The sequence below is a fragment of the Melanostigma gelatinosum genome (genome assembly GCF_949748355.1).
Source record: "Melanostigma gelatinosum genome assembly, chromosome: 7".
Lineage (NCBI taxonomy): Eukaryota > Metazoa > Chordata > Actinopteri > Perciformes > Zoarcidae > Melanostigma > Melanostigma gelatinosum.
Genome location: NC_136640.1, coordinates 16,425,001 through 16,438,579, shown reverse-complemented (window position 1 = coordinate 16,438,579; position 13,579 = coordinate 16,425,001). Strand labels below are relative to the sequence as shown.

At 45.0% G+C, this 13,579-nt stretch overlaps 1 protein-coding gene across 1 annotated transcript; it reads left to right on the top strand.

Moving 5' to 3' along the window:
- The first annotated feature begins 167 nt into the window (after positions 1 to 167).
- On the top strand, positions 168 to 12,834 carry kiaa0753 (KIAA0753 ortholog). Its single transcript, XM_079271266.1, has 18 exons — positions 168 to 433; positions 1,019 to 1,318; positions 1,435 to 1,702; positions 1,859 to 1,968; positions 2,070 to 2,132; positions 2,340 to 2,552; positions 3,052 to 3,229; positions 3,892 to 4,079; positions 4,284 to 4,414; positions 4,913 to 5,056; positions 5,564 to 5,653; positions 5,990 to 6,077; positions 6,298 to 6,357; positions 6,464 to 6,622; positions 6,808 to 6,889; positions 7,140 to 7,260; positions 10,520 to 10,753; positions 12,094 to 12,834. The coding sequence occupies exons 1-18, from the start codon at positions 293 to 295 to the stop codon at positions 12,245 to 12,247; spliced, it is 2,724 nt and encodes a 907-aa protein (XP_079127392.1). The 5' UTR covers positions 168 to 292; the 3' UTR covers positions 12,248 to 12,834.
- The last annotated feature ends 745 nt before the right edge of the window (positions 12,835 to 13,579 follow it).

Here is a 13,579-nt window from a genome sequence, read left to right as displayed (position 1 = left end):
TGTCATGGCGGTGTTTCAAACACTTGACAAGCTTGGGTTAAAATTTAAACAGTTAAACCATGTTCCATATTTTAGTTTACTTCCAGTTAGCGACGCTACGTGCATAGTTAATTTATAATTTCTGTATAAACTGAAAAAGTCAAGACAAGCGATGGTCGAATGGATTATGTTGGGATTAATTTAATGTTTGCAAACTTGAATTCAAAAGCGTAGTTAGCTTGCTAAAGATAACTCATTTGCATTAAGTATTGTTAGCTATTTCTGACAGAGCTCGGCGGTTGTTCTCACTGAAATGACTGCACACTTCCTGCAGAGTGGCCCCACGACTTCTGAAGGACAGCAGAGTCGAGGGAGAACCTGGGTTGTTTCAGGTCCAACCCGAAGCGTTCACAACCGCAGCGGTTTAACTAGTACTGCCATGTCCCAAACCAAGGTAAACAACAAGTGATTCATTTGCTACAACTGACGTTAGCTGAATCGAGTTCAGTCTGATACAACAGCGCTGCAGTAAATAGTGTAATGTTTTGTTGAAACTCATCTAGAGAGAGAGTTTTGATTGAAGTTAACAATATATGATCGTTAATGGGACTATAGTGTGTAGTGCTGTTGGATTGTATTGCGTTTTTACAAAGGGGTATTTCTAATATTTTGTCCACCTACAGTATATAGATGGTAGGTGGATAGAGTATATATTAGAATCACCTCTCAGTATAGCACAATGCAGATCATTTCGATTGCAATTATTGGATTGGATTTAGCTAATGGCACTAAACAAATTGGCGAAAGGGTTCAAATTAAGTGAAAGACAGAACTACTTGCTGAGAAAGGGGTGTGAAAAGCCAGGTGGAGAGGAGGTTTTGTGGCTCAGGTTCCATCTGTTGTCACCAGTCTATGGTTCACACCTGGAAGCTACTCGACATTCTCCTGGATCCAATATTCTTTATATGTTTGACTTATAAGTATACATTTTGTATCGCATACAAGGCACATTAAGAGATTGGTATCTTCCACACCACAGCTCCTGTTCAATGAAGCCTTCCCTGCAAGTACCAGCAACCGTGCCACCCATGTATACCCGCCAGCCCCCATCGTGATAGAGAGGCTGCTGCTGCTGCCGCCGTCAGAGGAGCGTGAGAACGTGGAAAGCGCCAGAAGCTCCATCAGCTTCACCACTCTGTCAGAGGAGAGACTGCGGGCTGCGGTGCGGCTGGCCAAGCGAGATATGAGAAGAAGGCGCCTTGAGTCACTGAGAAAATCCCCTGCCAAACCCTCGCAGGAGGCCTCCGTCCATGAAACAAGTGATGTAGAGCTGCTCCAGGTAAGTGATTTAGATGAATGGCTCACATTGTATCATGAACAGTTTACTGGTTCATTTTACTTTTAAGGAATTATTGCTGTTTAGTTCAGTAAATGAGACTTCTCCTCTCTCTATAGGAGCTTACCGCCACTCCGAATAAGGCCAAGTTTAAGACCTCCAATCCATTAAAGAAGTCAATCCGATTTGGAGCCAAATTGTCAGCGAACAAACCCCAGAAGCGTCCCATTGGTGCCATGTCTCGGATTGGCCAGTCACCTCCAACCAGAGACCCCGGCCCCAGGCAATTTGAAGGAGGCAAACGTGCACCTTTAAGCCAGGAGATTGACAAGCTGCTAAATGAGCTGGACGTGTATATTCAGAAAGTAGAAGCGCTCTCCAACAGAGGTAACCCACAAAAAATCTGCTTGTTACATTAGGCTTGTGTTGATGAAATAATTTCACAAAAAGTAATCACATTTTTGTACCCACCAAAATCAGCACTCTTTTCATTATGACATTACAAGACAAGCATAATGATGAATTGTGGTATATAAACAACAGGGGGGGAAATAGAGGAGCCACTGGAGCCCGAAGAGCAAAACAAGTTGGAGATGCGCAGGCAGAAGCAGGCAGGCCGCTCAGCACGTCTCATCTATGTTCTCCAGCAACAGGTATTTAAACCTCTACCACACGTAATTGAAATAAACCTTCATGGACTTTTTAATTTGCTCTCTATCTATAAACACTGTTCCCCAAAACTGCTATTTAAAAGGTCAAAGAGATACAGGAAGATGTGGAGAAACTACGAAGCCAGAACATGTGGGACACCAAAAAGGTATGTCTTCAGCATTGTCACACGTTGACTGCTGTTTTAGAGCTCATTTATTTGTTGATGATGATAAAACATTAAGAACACTTAGTACAATAACCTTTTTTTGGGCCTCCTGTCCATCAAAAGATAAATGTTATTCATGCCTCAAACATCATGGAGCTGTCTGTTTTACTTCACGGTACTCTGATTCACTTCCTTTTCTTCTTTCAGGCCACAACCGTTAACAGGCTTGCAGCTACACACCGTGGGACACTCAGGGTCTTGCAGTCTGTTGTCAACCAGCTTTCAGATCTTTCTCACGGCAAGGTACCCGCTTATTACAAAGAGCTGAGCCAGCTGATTCGCCAGCTCTCTCTGTGCTCAGCTAAGGTTGAAGCAGACCAGGGTTCAGAGACGGCCTTCGTCATCCTGCAGAAACTAGAGGTGAGGAGCATAAAGTACAAATCTGAAAGTATTTGGACCATAACACAGATGTTGTTTTGGCACCGTCTAGCACAGCAGGTTTGAAATGTAACAGCTGTTGTATGGAGGACTATTTTTATTCAAAGTCCCCCAATGTTTGGACATTATAGAACGATAATCAACCAAAATAATGTTTTGTTGAATGAGTTGCTGCCAGTACCCTGAAGTCAGTCATCTGAATGTGTTTTACTGACTGATGGCAAGGCACATTTCATCAGCTAGGCGTTTCAAAGTGCTTACCGAACACAAACAGTTTGTCATTTCCTCCTTATACTTTATGAATGCACTGCACGTGGCTCGTGGTTTATAGTATCGTTTTTTTTTAAAGATCGGTAAATTGAACAAATCTTGTCGTTTTTTCCAGCGGGTTTTATTAATTGATATTTTATGTTGCGTCTACAAAATGCAGCGTATTTTATGGAGGCATTGTTTTTATGTCTTGTCACTCTATTCTGCTTAGATGTTGGATTCTGCCCTCCATAAGCAAGAGCTGCTCGAAAAGATGCAGGCCCAAGCACGTCCTCCACACAGGAAGTCTCCTCATCGCAGCACGTCGCCTACAAGTGCACCCAAGGGTCCCAGCACCTCAACTGTTGGAGGTCCTTGCAAACCAGCAAATCCCAAAAGAGCAGTCCGAGGTGAGTGTGTTTTTGCCTGGACTGAGTTAGCGTGTTAAAAAAGTGTTTACTTCTCTTTCGTTAGCCATTTGAACAAGTGTAACTTTATGAGTCATTTATTACTCAGTTCTTTAATTTTCCACCCTCAGCAACAGTACTTTTCAACATGATTTACAAACCCCATGTATCTTGTATACATGCAGTATTTCCCTTCATAATTTCCTGCTGAAAACTGGCCAGAAAGTGAATTCTGCGTATGCCTTTTGATGAATGACAAACCGTTAAGTCTCCAGAGTATCTGGAAGTCACCTCAGGGCTTTTGTGTGGTTGTGTTTGGGCCTCCTGCTGTGCTTCAACGGCTGCAGCAGGCGATAAGGAGCCATGAAGAAGTGCAGGACTCTGGCTGTTGGTCCCCCACTGCTTAGACTTATGAGCAGTTAACTCCCGCTGGCTCCTATTGGGCTGAGCGGCAAACTGTGGAAGAGAAACGCCTACAATGAGCTCAGGGATCCAACTGGTTGTCAAGAGTGTTCGCTAATTGGAGGTGTTGTGTTGTGTCATGCCTTTGGTCCAAGCTGATTTACTTCTGTTTAATAGTGATGAAGAAGCCAAAGCTATTCCTTAATTTCTGTTTACATGGCATACAATAAGTTAAGATCACAAGCCGCATGTTTCATTTTCAGGTCGGAGAATGGCCTCACAGAAGCCCAAAGCTGCTCCTCACCAGCTGCTGAGCAGACGAGAGGTGCTCAGGGCTGGCCTGCAGAGCCTCGCCCAGAGAGAGCTGCAGGGACGACCTCCGACAAACACCGCCTGCAGAAAAGGAGGGGCTCTACGCTCTGGGAGAAGCAAGGCTGACATTAGAATTAAGGTGCTGGCTTTACTTCTACAAAGCTCAATACTGAATTAGATGTGTTGTAGCACACTGGAAGTGCTTCGTATTATATTAGAAGCAGTGTGATTTTTATTAAAACCCACCGTGAAGAAGGCGTATGAAGGCGTGAGGTCACTTCAAAGATTCAAACAATGTGAGGATCATGTAAACAATCTTAACGTATATATTTGTTTGCCGTAGTGTAATCAGATGCAAGAAGCAGGTTTCCAGCAGCCTACAGTCTCCTCTCAGCTCAGAGTGAACCAGCTCCCTCAAAAGGAGCGCTCTGTGCCCTGGATACCCGCATCGCCTCACTCTCCTCCTCCACAGCGGTGAGAACAACTCATGACATGTTCATTTCAATAACATAAATCATCAGCTATTATTCTTCACCAATGCTTTTGCTCTCATTGCACACTGGCTGACTGAAGTCATTATATAACTGTGATTGTACTGTTGTCTATGTTATGTGTCTTAAAGTCTGGAGAGCTAAATGTAACCGGTTTCCAGTATGAATATATTAATGCGTTGTGAATTAATGTGTCTGTGACACGATAACATTTAGAAATGTAAGGGGCCTGGAGGGACCACTTAAAAAGCTGTTCAGTTTTCAGCCAGAAGGTGGATGTGAGCCGGTTTCATCATAAAACTGGAATACTAAGTTGCTGGACTAATGGCTTTCATTCACTGTGTAAATGGAGGCCTTTCCAAAATCAGTATCCAAACAATATTAATGGATTATGTAAAGTACAGCGCAAAAACATTAAAAAATGACTCTTATTCCCTATAATCCATATATATATTGTATTCCTCTGCTATTATCTCAACAGATCCCCTCAAAGGAGAGGACCAGAACCTCGATGTCTCTTTTCTCCCATGAAGCCCTCGTCCAGCCCTCAGCAGGTGGTGAACGGTGAAGCACAGCCGGCCCTGAGCTCCGAAAAGAAGACACAAGCTCAGAATGAAGCGTTAAGGTCTACAAATCATATCCAGCTTCTAATCTCTTCTATTTATCAGATAATCTACACTGCAGATCTGCGTACATACTGTACATCGTCTGTCCTAGCAAGAGGGGAAAAACAGTCGATATGATGGAATCTTAATGAGTCCTCCTTCTGTATTCAAGGAGTTATTTCTAACCCTTGTGTCAGACCCCACTTGCTGAGAGCCACAGGCAATACTCTGATCCTAATTCAAAGTTAATTCTTTCCGATGAATGAATCGGTGGCGGCTAGATTGAGGCCATTTCTCTTAGCGAGTGATTAATAGTTGGCCTGTTTTCTGTGGTTCTGAGCGACACATTGATTGAGTGTTCCACACATGTCTCTGTTTAATCAAATCTCAATTACTGCGATTGTGCTTTCCAATTAATCGGTGGGGCTAGCCGCCTGATTGTAGAGATGAGGATTATGAGTATTTCTGTGCTGTGGTTTAATTGAGCGTGCATTTTGCTTCATTTGATGATTACTGGCTTGGTACAGGAAAGCCTGGCCGGATAAGATGACGACGCAGAGACTGAAGGAGCTCAACCAGCTGAGCAAAGAAGAGGCTCAACGCATTCAGACGCTACGGTACAGAAGACGTATAATCACAGAGTCTCTCGTTTGAACTTGTCTCAGCTGGAGTCGTTGTAAGTGTGCGAATAAATTCATCAGCCTCTACAGTTGAATAAACCAGGATACATTCACTTCAGTGTTCACAAGGGTTGCCTCTATGCCGAGGGGGGATAGTTTGATGCTTTTGACCTGGTTTTCGCAGTAAATGTGAATATTTAGGCAAACAACAAGCCTGACGAATACTGCTGTTTTGTGTAGAACCCCCATCGAGCTTGAAAACCAGTTAAAATGTGTGAAGGCTTTATATAACTTCCGTGACAGCTTGCAGTGTGGGTGTGTTTTGGTTTACAGGTCAGAAATTGTCTCGCCAACTCAGTGTCCTGAGAGAGCTGAGCAGAAGGCCAGAGAAAGAATTCAGCCGCTTCTGGATGAAGCACAGGTACGAAGACTCATCTGTTGTCTGCGCAGTGGCAGTATCTTACTTCCCTTTCCCTCCTTTTATACGTCGCCTTATATGAAGATGAGGAACAATCGACACAACACAACGAAAGTCAAATCAAATGTGACTGTTTGAGTCGCGGTATTGTTTCTATAGACTGAGAGGAAGTAAATGATGCTTGATTGGTGGGACTGAGTTTGTTTTTGTCCGTTTATTTCAGCAGATCGGTGAGTCCAGGACGAGGATCAGCCCCGTGCCGAGGATCCGGCTGTCTGAGACGGTGAGCTGCGCTGCGGGTTGCCAATACTTCCCAGGGGAGAGGGGAAATTGGCCTTGCTGTTGAATAAAGTTTGAAGTTGGTATCATGTGTGTGTTTCCCTCCACAGGCAGCAGGGAGTGCTGAGCAGCTGAGTGAGGCGCTGCTGGAGGACACTGCGCGGGCGGCGTGGGCGGGCGAGACAGACGGACAGTTTGAAGGCATGGCCCGGCGTAGGCTGCAGGCCCCCACCCTGGAGAGTATGCTGCTTCGTATGGAGGAGATACAGGTGAGAAAAAGGGCCCGGCGACAGAAGGTCAGCGCGGAGCCTCGAGAAGGTCCCCAGTGATCGGGGCTGATGTTCATAGAGCGCTCCTGTGACAGCGGCGGTCTGGTGCTGCTTACTGATGCAGTGTCTGCTGGCGGGCAGACAGTTTGTTTATAATGTGCATTTATCTGTTTGTTTCTGAGCAGAGAGACCAGGAAGAAGTGAGGAGACGTTTCGCTTCCATCACCTACTCGGACCCTCTTTACTGGGACAGACCAGGAGCAGCAGGTAAATAAAAGGCTGAACACTAACGCGCTCCTCTTTATGCTCTGTAACTGCATGCAGAGAGAGGATTTCCCTGATGTGTCCTGTAGGTGGAGACAGCGCTACATCAGAGTAGGCGAATACTTCTCATTCTGACTCTCTGCTCTGCTTGCTTTGTGCATCTGTCCGCCCCCTGCTCCAATTCATCCCTCTCGACACACACTACCTCTACCCTTCCTTTCCTCCCTCCCTCCTTCCTATCTGTTCTTCCCAGGACCCCAGTGTCATGCTCCGTGCTCCAGGCCAGCCTCTCCTCAGCCAATTAGGCTCACGAAGCCGGTGCCGGGGCAGAGCTCTGCAGCTGATATTGTCCTGGAGAAACCTGTGGAGACCGGGTGGGTTGCTACGTCCTTTTTTTTTTTTTTAACAGTCACACAACACATCATTTCTACCTCCTCTTATTTTGCTGATTGCTTCCTCTCCTTAATGTTTTATTCATCTTCAAGTGGAAGCAGGGACATTTTGGAGTGATCCCAGAATATTAACTGGAGTGCAATATCAAGGTTGACCTATTTAATCTTCTGAGCTGAAATTAAAGGTCTAATCCTCCATTTGAAGTAGCCGGGGCTCCCAACACAATGCTACCGATTATATGACATTATGACCATCTGTTTGGACAAAATATGAAACATTAAAAATGTAGTGAATTACAGTTGAGGACTTCTGTTACTAAGAACAACAGCAGCCTCATCCACAGGAAGTCATTCACCATTGGTTTAATTCGGCCTCTCGACTTAATGAAAAGGAAAGTGGTTGATGTTTTTCTAACGATGCTCAGCTAGTGTTTCGTTTTTTTCCACATGCCGTGTCGTCCACCGGGAGGCCTTAGTCATCCTGCAAACAGTCAGTCGGTGGCTGCCGTACCCAGGGCAGCGTCTATTCCTGACTCGGGCTACAGACTCCACAGGGAGACCCTCCACTGCCCAGGGCTTTGGCTGCAGCTGCTCTTCTGCTTAAGTTAATGAGAAACTTTGAAGGAGGAGAAAAGGAGAGCGTAAGGACTGGAAGTTGTTGACAGAGTTTTAAGTCTTTACTTTCTTCAAAGGTGTCCAGCCTTGCAGCTTCTCAACAGGGACAAAGTCATTTGAGGATTGCCAGCTCCTTTCATTTCTTCAAATGGCCTGAATCCCTGCAGCATAAAAACGGAGACATACATCGCTTTCATCCTGAGTCCAAATTACCTTTAAAAAGCATTGGCACCTGGCTGGACCTTTTCTGTTTTCCCTTTTTCTAACACGTTGAATCACAGTGGATGTAATTAGGATTATTTTTACTTTGATCAGTAGAAAAGAAATGTTGATGTCAAAGTGAAAAGAAATCTCTTTTGAAATGGAGCTCAATTTATCACAAGTATAGAACACAAGACGTCGTCAATTCATTAATTCTCACCTCTCGATTTTGAACGTTATTTTAATTCCACAGCCCGAGCTAAAGAGCTGCATTAAAGTCTCCAAGAACAACAATCTTGATTTAATGATACTGCCTCAGCTTGGTGCCAGGGTCAACACAGCGTCCTCATTAAGAGAAGTTCATTTCCCAGATGATAAAAAATGTTATTGGGACAAACATTTCCGTCCCGGTAGGTACAATAAACTGCAGCCAGCTTCAGGTCAGTCTCGATATTTGTAAACCTGCCAACAGTTCAGATGATCGATACTTTTGTGCAGCATGAAATGTGCAGGGCTTTAGGAGAAAGGGAAGCTTGGATACGACAGAATGCGTTCATGTTGCTTGAACATCGCTTGCGTCAGCATGAAGGAAAGTAGCTGACACATGCAGTTTGTTTGTGTGTCAGTGTTGGCTCCTCTCGTCGTGTTCGGTGTAGCAGCATAGCAAGGTTTGATTTTTGGGGAGTTTGTGACAGCGAAATGTGTGAAGAGCTATTCATGTGTGTCATCTCAGCCCTGATTGGCTGTTCATAACCCACATTACTCAGCCCAGAGGGACACGTCAGTCGCTGCTGTTAGCAGGAAAACAGATCTCATACACGCACATTTAAACACACAAAGGAAGAAAACAGACATTTCTTGAAAGCTTCTTTTGATTGTTCTCCTTGATGACTTTTAGGTTATTGCTTCCCCATCTTTATTTTAGGTGCTTTTATATAGTAGGCGATGGGGAAGACTGATGGGGAATGCAATTCTTTAAAATAATTACTCTGAGGTGATTTGGTAAAAGATGAAACAAAGCAGATTTTATTTAGTTGTTTGCAGTTGCTCAGGCTATCATTGAGGTCTCTGCTGAGACTAACCCATGAGTCACCACTTACAACATCGGGGCCTCTCAGAAGAGGGTTCACTCCGCTATTTGTGGGAAAGGTAGTTGTTTACGTGACACCGATGTTTCAACCCTTCCATCGTGCATCGCTGGCCACAAGACACCGGCACCGTCCTCCCAAAGAGTATTTCCAAATCAGCAAAACCCTCGGTGCTGCTTTTTGTGCTCGTGTGGGAGCCATCAAGCGACCACACAGACAATGGGGTGAGAGATTTCATCTGTGGAAACATCAGCAGAGCGGCAGATAAGATATTTCTGTATCCATGGTGAGGAGCGTAGACACAGGCAGTGAGAGAACCCGGCGCACTTGGAACCCCCACTTGCAAGTCTTAGCAAGTGTTGAGTCTGAGTATGTGTCAGCAAAGCTTGTGTGCAGCCGAGACGTCTGAAGCTGTGAGGTTATGAGAGGCAGTGTGGTTTGTGCACCGGCTTCGTGTGCCTACACACACACACACACACACACACTCGGCTGATGCTGAACAACCAACTGCAGTCACATCAACAGGTCAAACGAATCAATGAAAAGATGAAAGCCCCACTCAGCAATATTCTAAACCTTTTCATGTATTATTATTTTTTTTTATATCTGCTCTCTCGCGCCACCGTCTCTTTGTTGTCCTCACAGGCCAAGTGTCACATGTGGCGTACAGTGTTGTGGCTTCTGGAATATCAAAGATGACCGAGTAGAGCATCGATGAGTACGCAAAGAAAAACCACAACACTGTACGTTTTGCTCCACGCTATTCATCCTCCAGCAACTCGGCTTCAGCGCAGCCTGCGGCCCTTTTTGATGTGTCTCATATGGCGTGAACACACACGCGCTGAATGGACTGTTCAGCGCAAATCTACCTGTTTTAACACTGGATGCAGAGTTGCCTGTGCTGACACTTTGATATTTATGGCCTACCATAAATTCGCAGCTGCCAGAATCAAAACAGAAACAAGTTCAGCTGAGGCCTGGGGAGCACAACAGAGAGGCACTTTGCTTTGGGAGCCGCCGCGACACTAAATATAGCACCGAGAGCGCTGTCGCCACAGCCAGGCTGATTTAGTCCAAGCAGCCTGGATCATAAAGCATGGCAATGCCCAGCTGAGCCCCTACTCTACTCTGATCAAGGAGGCAGGCGAGGGACACCTCTCCTAAATTCATCATCCTCAGCCTTATAACAACAAGTGTTTCTGGTCAATCACAGCGCTGCACTCTATTCTGGCTCCCTCGTCAGTACGTTACTTTTTCTCTTCTCCACAGCACTCGGAAGGCCTTTACCCAGAAGGCTCTGCCCTCGCCTTACGAGCATCCTCTTGTGTTTTTCTCAGACACAGCATCCTCTCTGAGAACAGCCTGACCGATGAGGCATCCCAAGATGAGCAGCAGCCCAGACGCAGCACCGTGTTCCCAGGTCCAGCGGTGCGAAGCAGGGCGACCGTTATCTCTGTGCCAGGTGGCATGCTGGGAAACATCCGGCGGTACCGGGAAGACTACGAGGCCTACCTGCGCGTTGTGACTCACGAGACTGTCGGCAGCTTCAACCCCTGGGCCATCACAGACCGGTACAAGACTAGCAGTGAATGTTTCCGAACAGCCTCCCCTGTGTGTGAGAGAATCTGTAGTTAACCTGTGCTTATGATGAATTCTGTAATCCGTCTTTGAGGTTTTGTAAGAATATCTCCACCTCACATTAGCAGTATCACACGCACACTTTCTGTAAGCAGACATAGACACAAGATTGGTCCTTCCTGCGCTCTGTGTTGTCCATGGACGTGTTCGGTCTTCCCACTCTGTGAGAGGATCACGCAGTGTATGGTTTGCATCGTGTGTCTCTGGTGCGTTATTCTTCTCTCCCACTCAAACATTTGCATACTTAACAGAATTCTTAAGTTGCTGCAGTGCAGAAGACTCCATCTCATCTGTGTGAACATACTGTTTTATATAATCGGCTCGAAACTTTCCAAAGATTTTTTTTTTTTTCCTCTCTCTCTCTGCGTCACAGATATGTGTGAGATTTTGAGCGGCTCGATAAATTGTTGCATTCACAATCTCACATCAATGAACCCAAGTTTTCAAGAGATGGATTGTTTCATTTTTTCTTAATTTGGAGGAAAAATGAGGATATTGTGTGAGGAGAAGCCTCCAATTACCTTTTTTTTTTTGCAGAGAACACAAACAGATAGACATCTAAACCCCCCCCCCCCCCCCCCCCCCCATTCATTCTGTCTGCTAACACATTGATTGCAAAATAGCAAAACTTTAGCACAGAAAAAGTACAGGAAACATTCACACGTCAAGCTTCTTTGTAAATTATATACATACAGAATATGAAGAGCCGTTCAGGAGAGCTTGTTGGTGTTATACATGTTTCCTAGTGGCTGTTCCCAATCCATTCTTCACTCTGTCTCACGTGTCCAGTGTCGAGAGCAAAGTCTCCTTGTACTGAATCTTGAAAAGGTCAAGCTGGTTCAAACGACGCACATTAACTCGTGCACGTATCTCCCGTGTCCCTGCTTCAGTCTCCTGGCGTGTGTTGACCCAGATAATGATTAAACAACACGGAAATTTAGCTTGGTGCTGCACCAATCTGCTCAGTTATTTTCCTTCATTTTTATAGTCGTCCTTCATATAGTTTTTAACGTCCAGCTCAGAAAGTCAACAGACACACTGGTTTGGAGAAACCTGCTTTGATCACACTTTCAGTATTTTTGTGTTTTTCAGCTCACAATGCCATTCAAGTGATGTGTGTGTGTATATATATCTTATTGTGTCTAAGTACCTTTAGCAATTATAGTCTCAAATCTATTGGCCAGAACAATAAATAATAACAGGGAATATTACAACCATCGCATTATCTTGGCTTCTCTTTTCCTGATTCCTGTGTTCTTTGGCGTCCCCTCAGCCTGGCAGAGGAGCTGCTGTCGGAGGCTCTGGCTGACGTGGCGGCAGAGTTCCAGGATGTTGTGGAGGAGTACGCCGAGGCCGTCTTCACCTCAGAGTTTCTCCAGCCGACCCAGTCACCTCCTGCTTCAGCTGCTGCTTCGGTCGGCCAATAGGGATGTTGCAGCATCATGGATGTAGCAGTGTCTCACAACATACTATGTGTATTTATTTTGTAGATATATGTAAATATCCGAGACCTCGGGTCTTTTTGTCGACCAAGCACTGTGATTATTTGTCATTTCGCTCCAGTTTCTCAGGCGAATGTTTCATTTTGCAATGTAACTCTTTCACGTATGTACTTATTTCGTTAATTTACAAAGATCTATATTTAATTGGGATTGTAGATATATTTTGAATGAAGCGGACGAGATTGTAGAATTGTACAGGGAGCATTAGTCACGGTACCCTTTATGGTCCATCTGTATCTGCGATTGTATTCCGTTGGGAAAGTTAGTTTAGTTTGGATAAACTTGGAGAGACCATTACGACATTACAGAGGATTATAAGATTACCGCCCTCCCCTGCACTTAGTTTAAATCTCCCTGAGGATTACGCACACTTTCTATTTTCATGTTGGAATACGGAAAGAAATGAATTGCATACGGTCCCCACTGAAATGATGCTGGAAGGACAACTTGATTTCCTCTTTTGCTTTCATGTCTAAATAAAGGGTCCAAACACCCCTCACTGGTGTGTCCCAGTAAAGAGTAACGTGATGACGTTCTTTTTTATTAAATTGGTTTAACACTACTTTTCTAATGATCTCTTCAGTGCTTTTCTTAATTTCTGTTCATCGCTTTCCTCAGAGCCAAATAGAGTATGGCCACTAGTTTATATGCTGTTGCCACTGACCAACTGAATCATAATAATGGCGAGAAATGTCAATTCTGAATGCAAAATACCAAAGGACGGACTCCGCAGACCAAGAAAATGCCTGAGCCCCTTGTGAGCAACATGAAAGCCATGCAGTCTGAGCAGAGAGGACACATCCAGATGTTTTGCTGGCCTCTGGGGACCAGCCCTTGACAGGGGGACGTACAAGTGACTGAACGAATTAGCTCACATTGAATCAGCTGGCTCTCTCTCTCTCTCTCCTGCTGGCTTCTGCGTGGGCGTCTGAATACGTGTGGTCTTTCACAGGCTCGAGCTCTGTTTGTTCTTCGCGATCCAGGACCAATGGAGAATCGGTTGGCTCGACGCGACGGTGGTGTTACCGTCTTCACACCGGCCAACAGGACTGAGGTTGTTCTGATGTTGGCGAATGGGAAATGACTGCTCATTTTTCATGTGCAGGTTTCTGACAATTTTTCATTGTTATGGTTCAGAAATGTCCAAACGAGTCTGCCGAGAGACATTTAATATATTTTCATATTTTGGCAACACCATGTATACATGATGTATTGAGAGAGGCCACTTCGGCGTACAGGTGCGTCGCTTATGCAACG

Excerpts from the sequence above, each read along its gene's own strand:
- kiaa0753 (XM_079271266.1), top strand. The coding sequence starts at position 293 with ATGACTGCACACTTCCTGCAGAGTGGCCCCACGACTTCTGAAGGACAG. Across the intron at positions 434-1,018 it reads CTGCCATGTCCCAAACCAAG|CTCCTGTTCAATGAAGCCTT; the intron begins GTAAACAACAAG and ends TCCACACCACAG. Across the intron at positions 5,057-5,563 it reads GCTCAGAATGAAGCGTTAAG|GAAAGCCTGGCCGGATAAGA; the intron begins GTCTACAAATCA and ends GGCTTGGTACAG.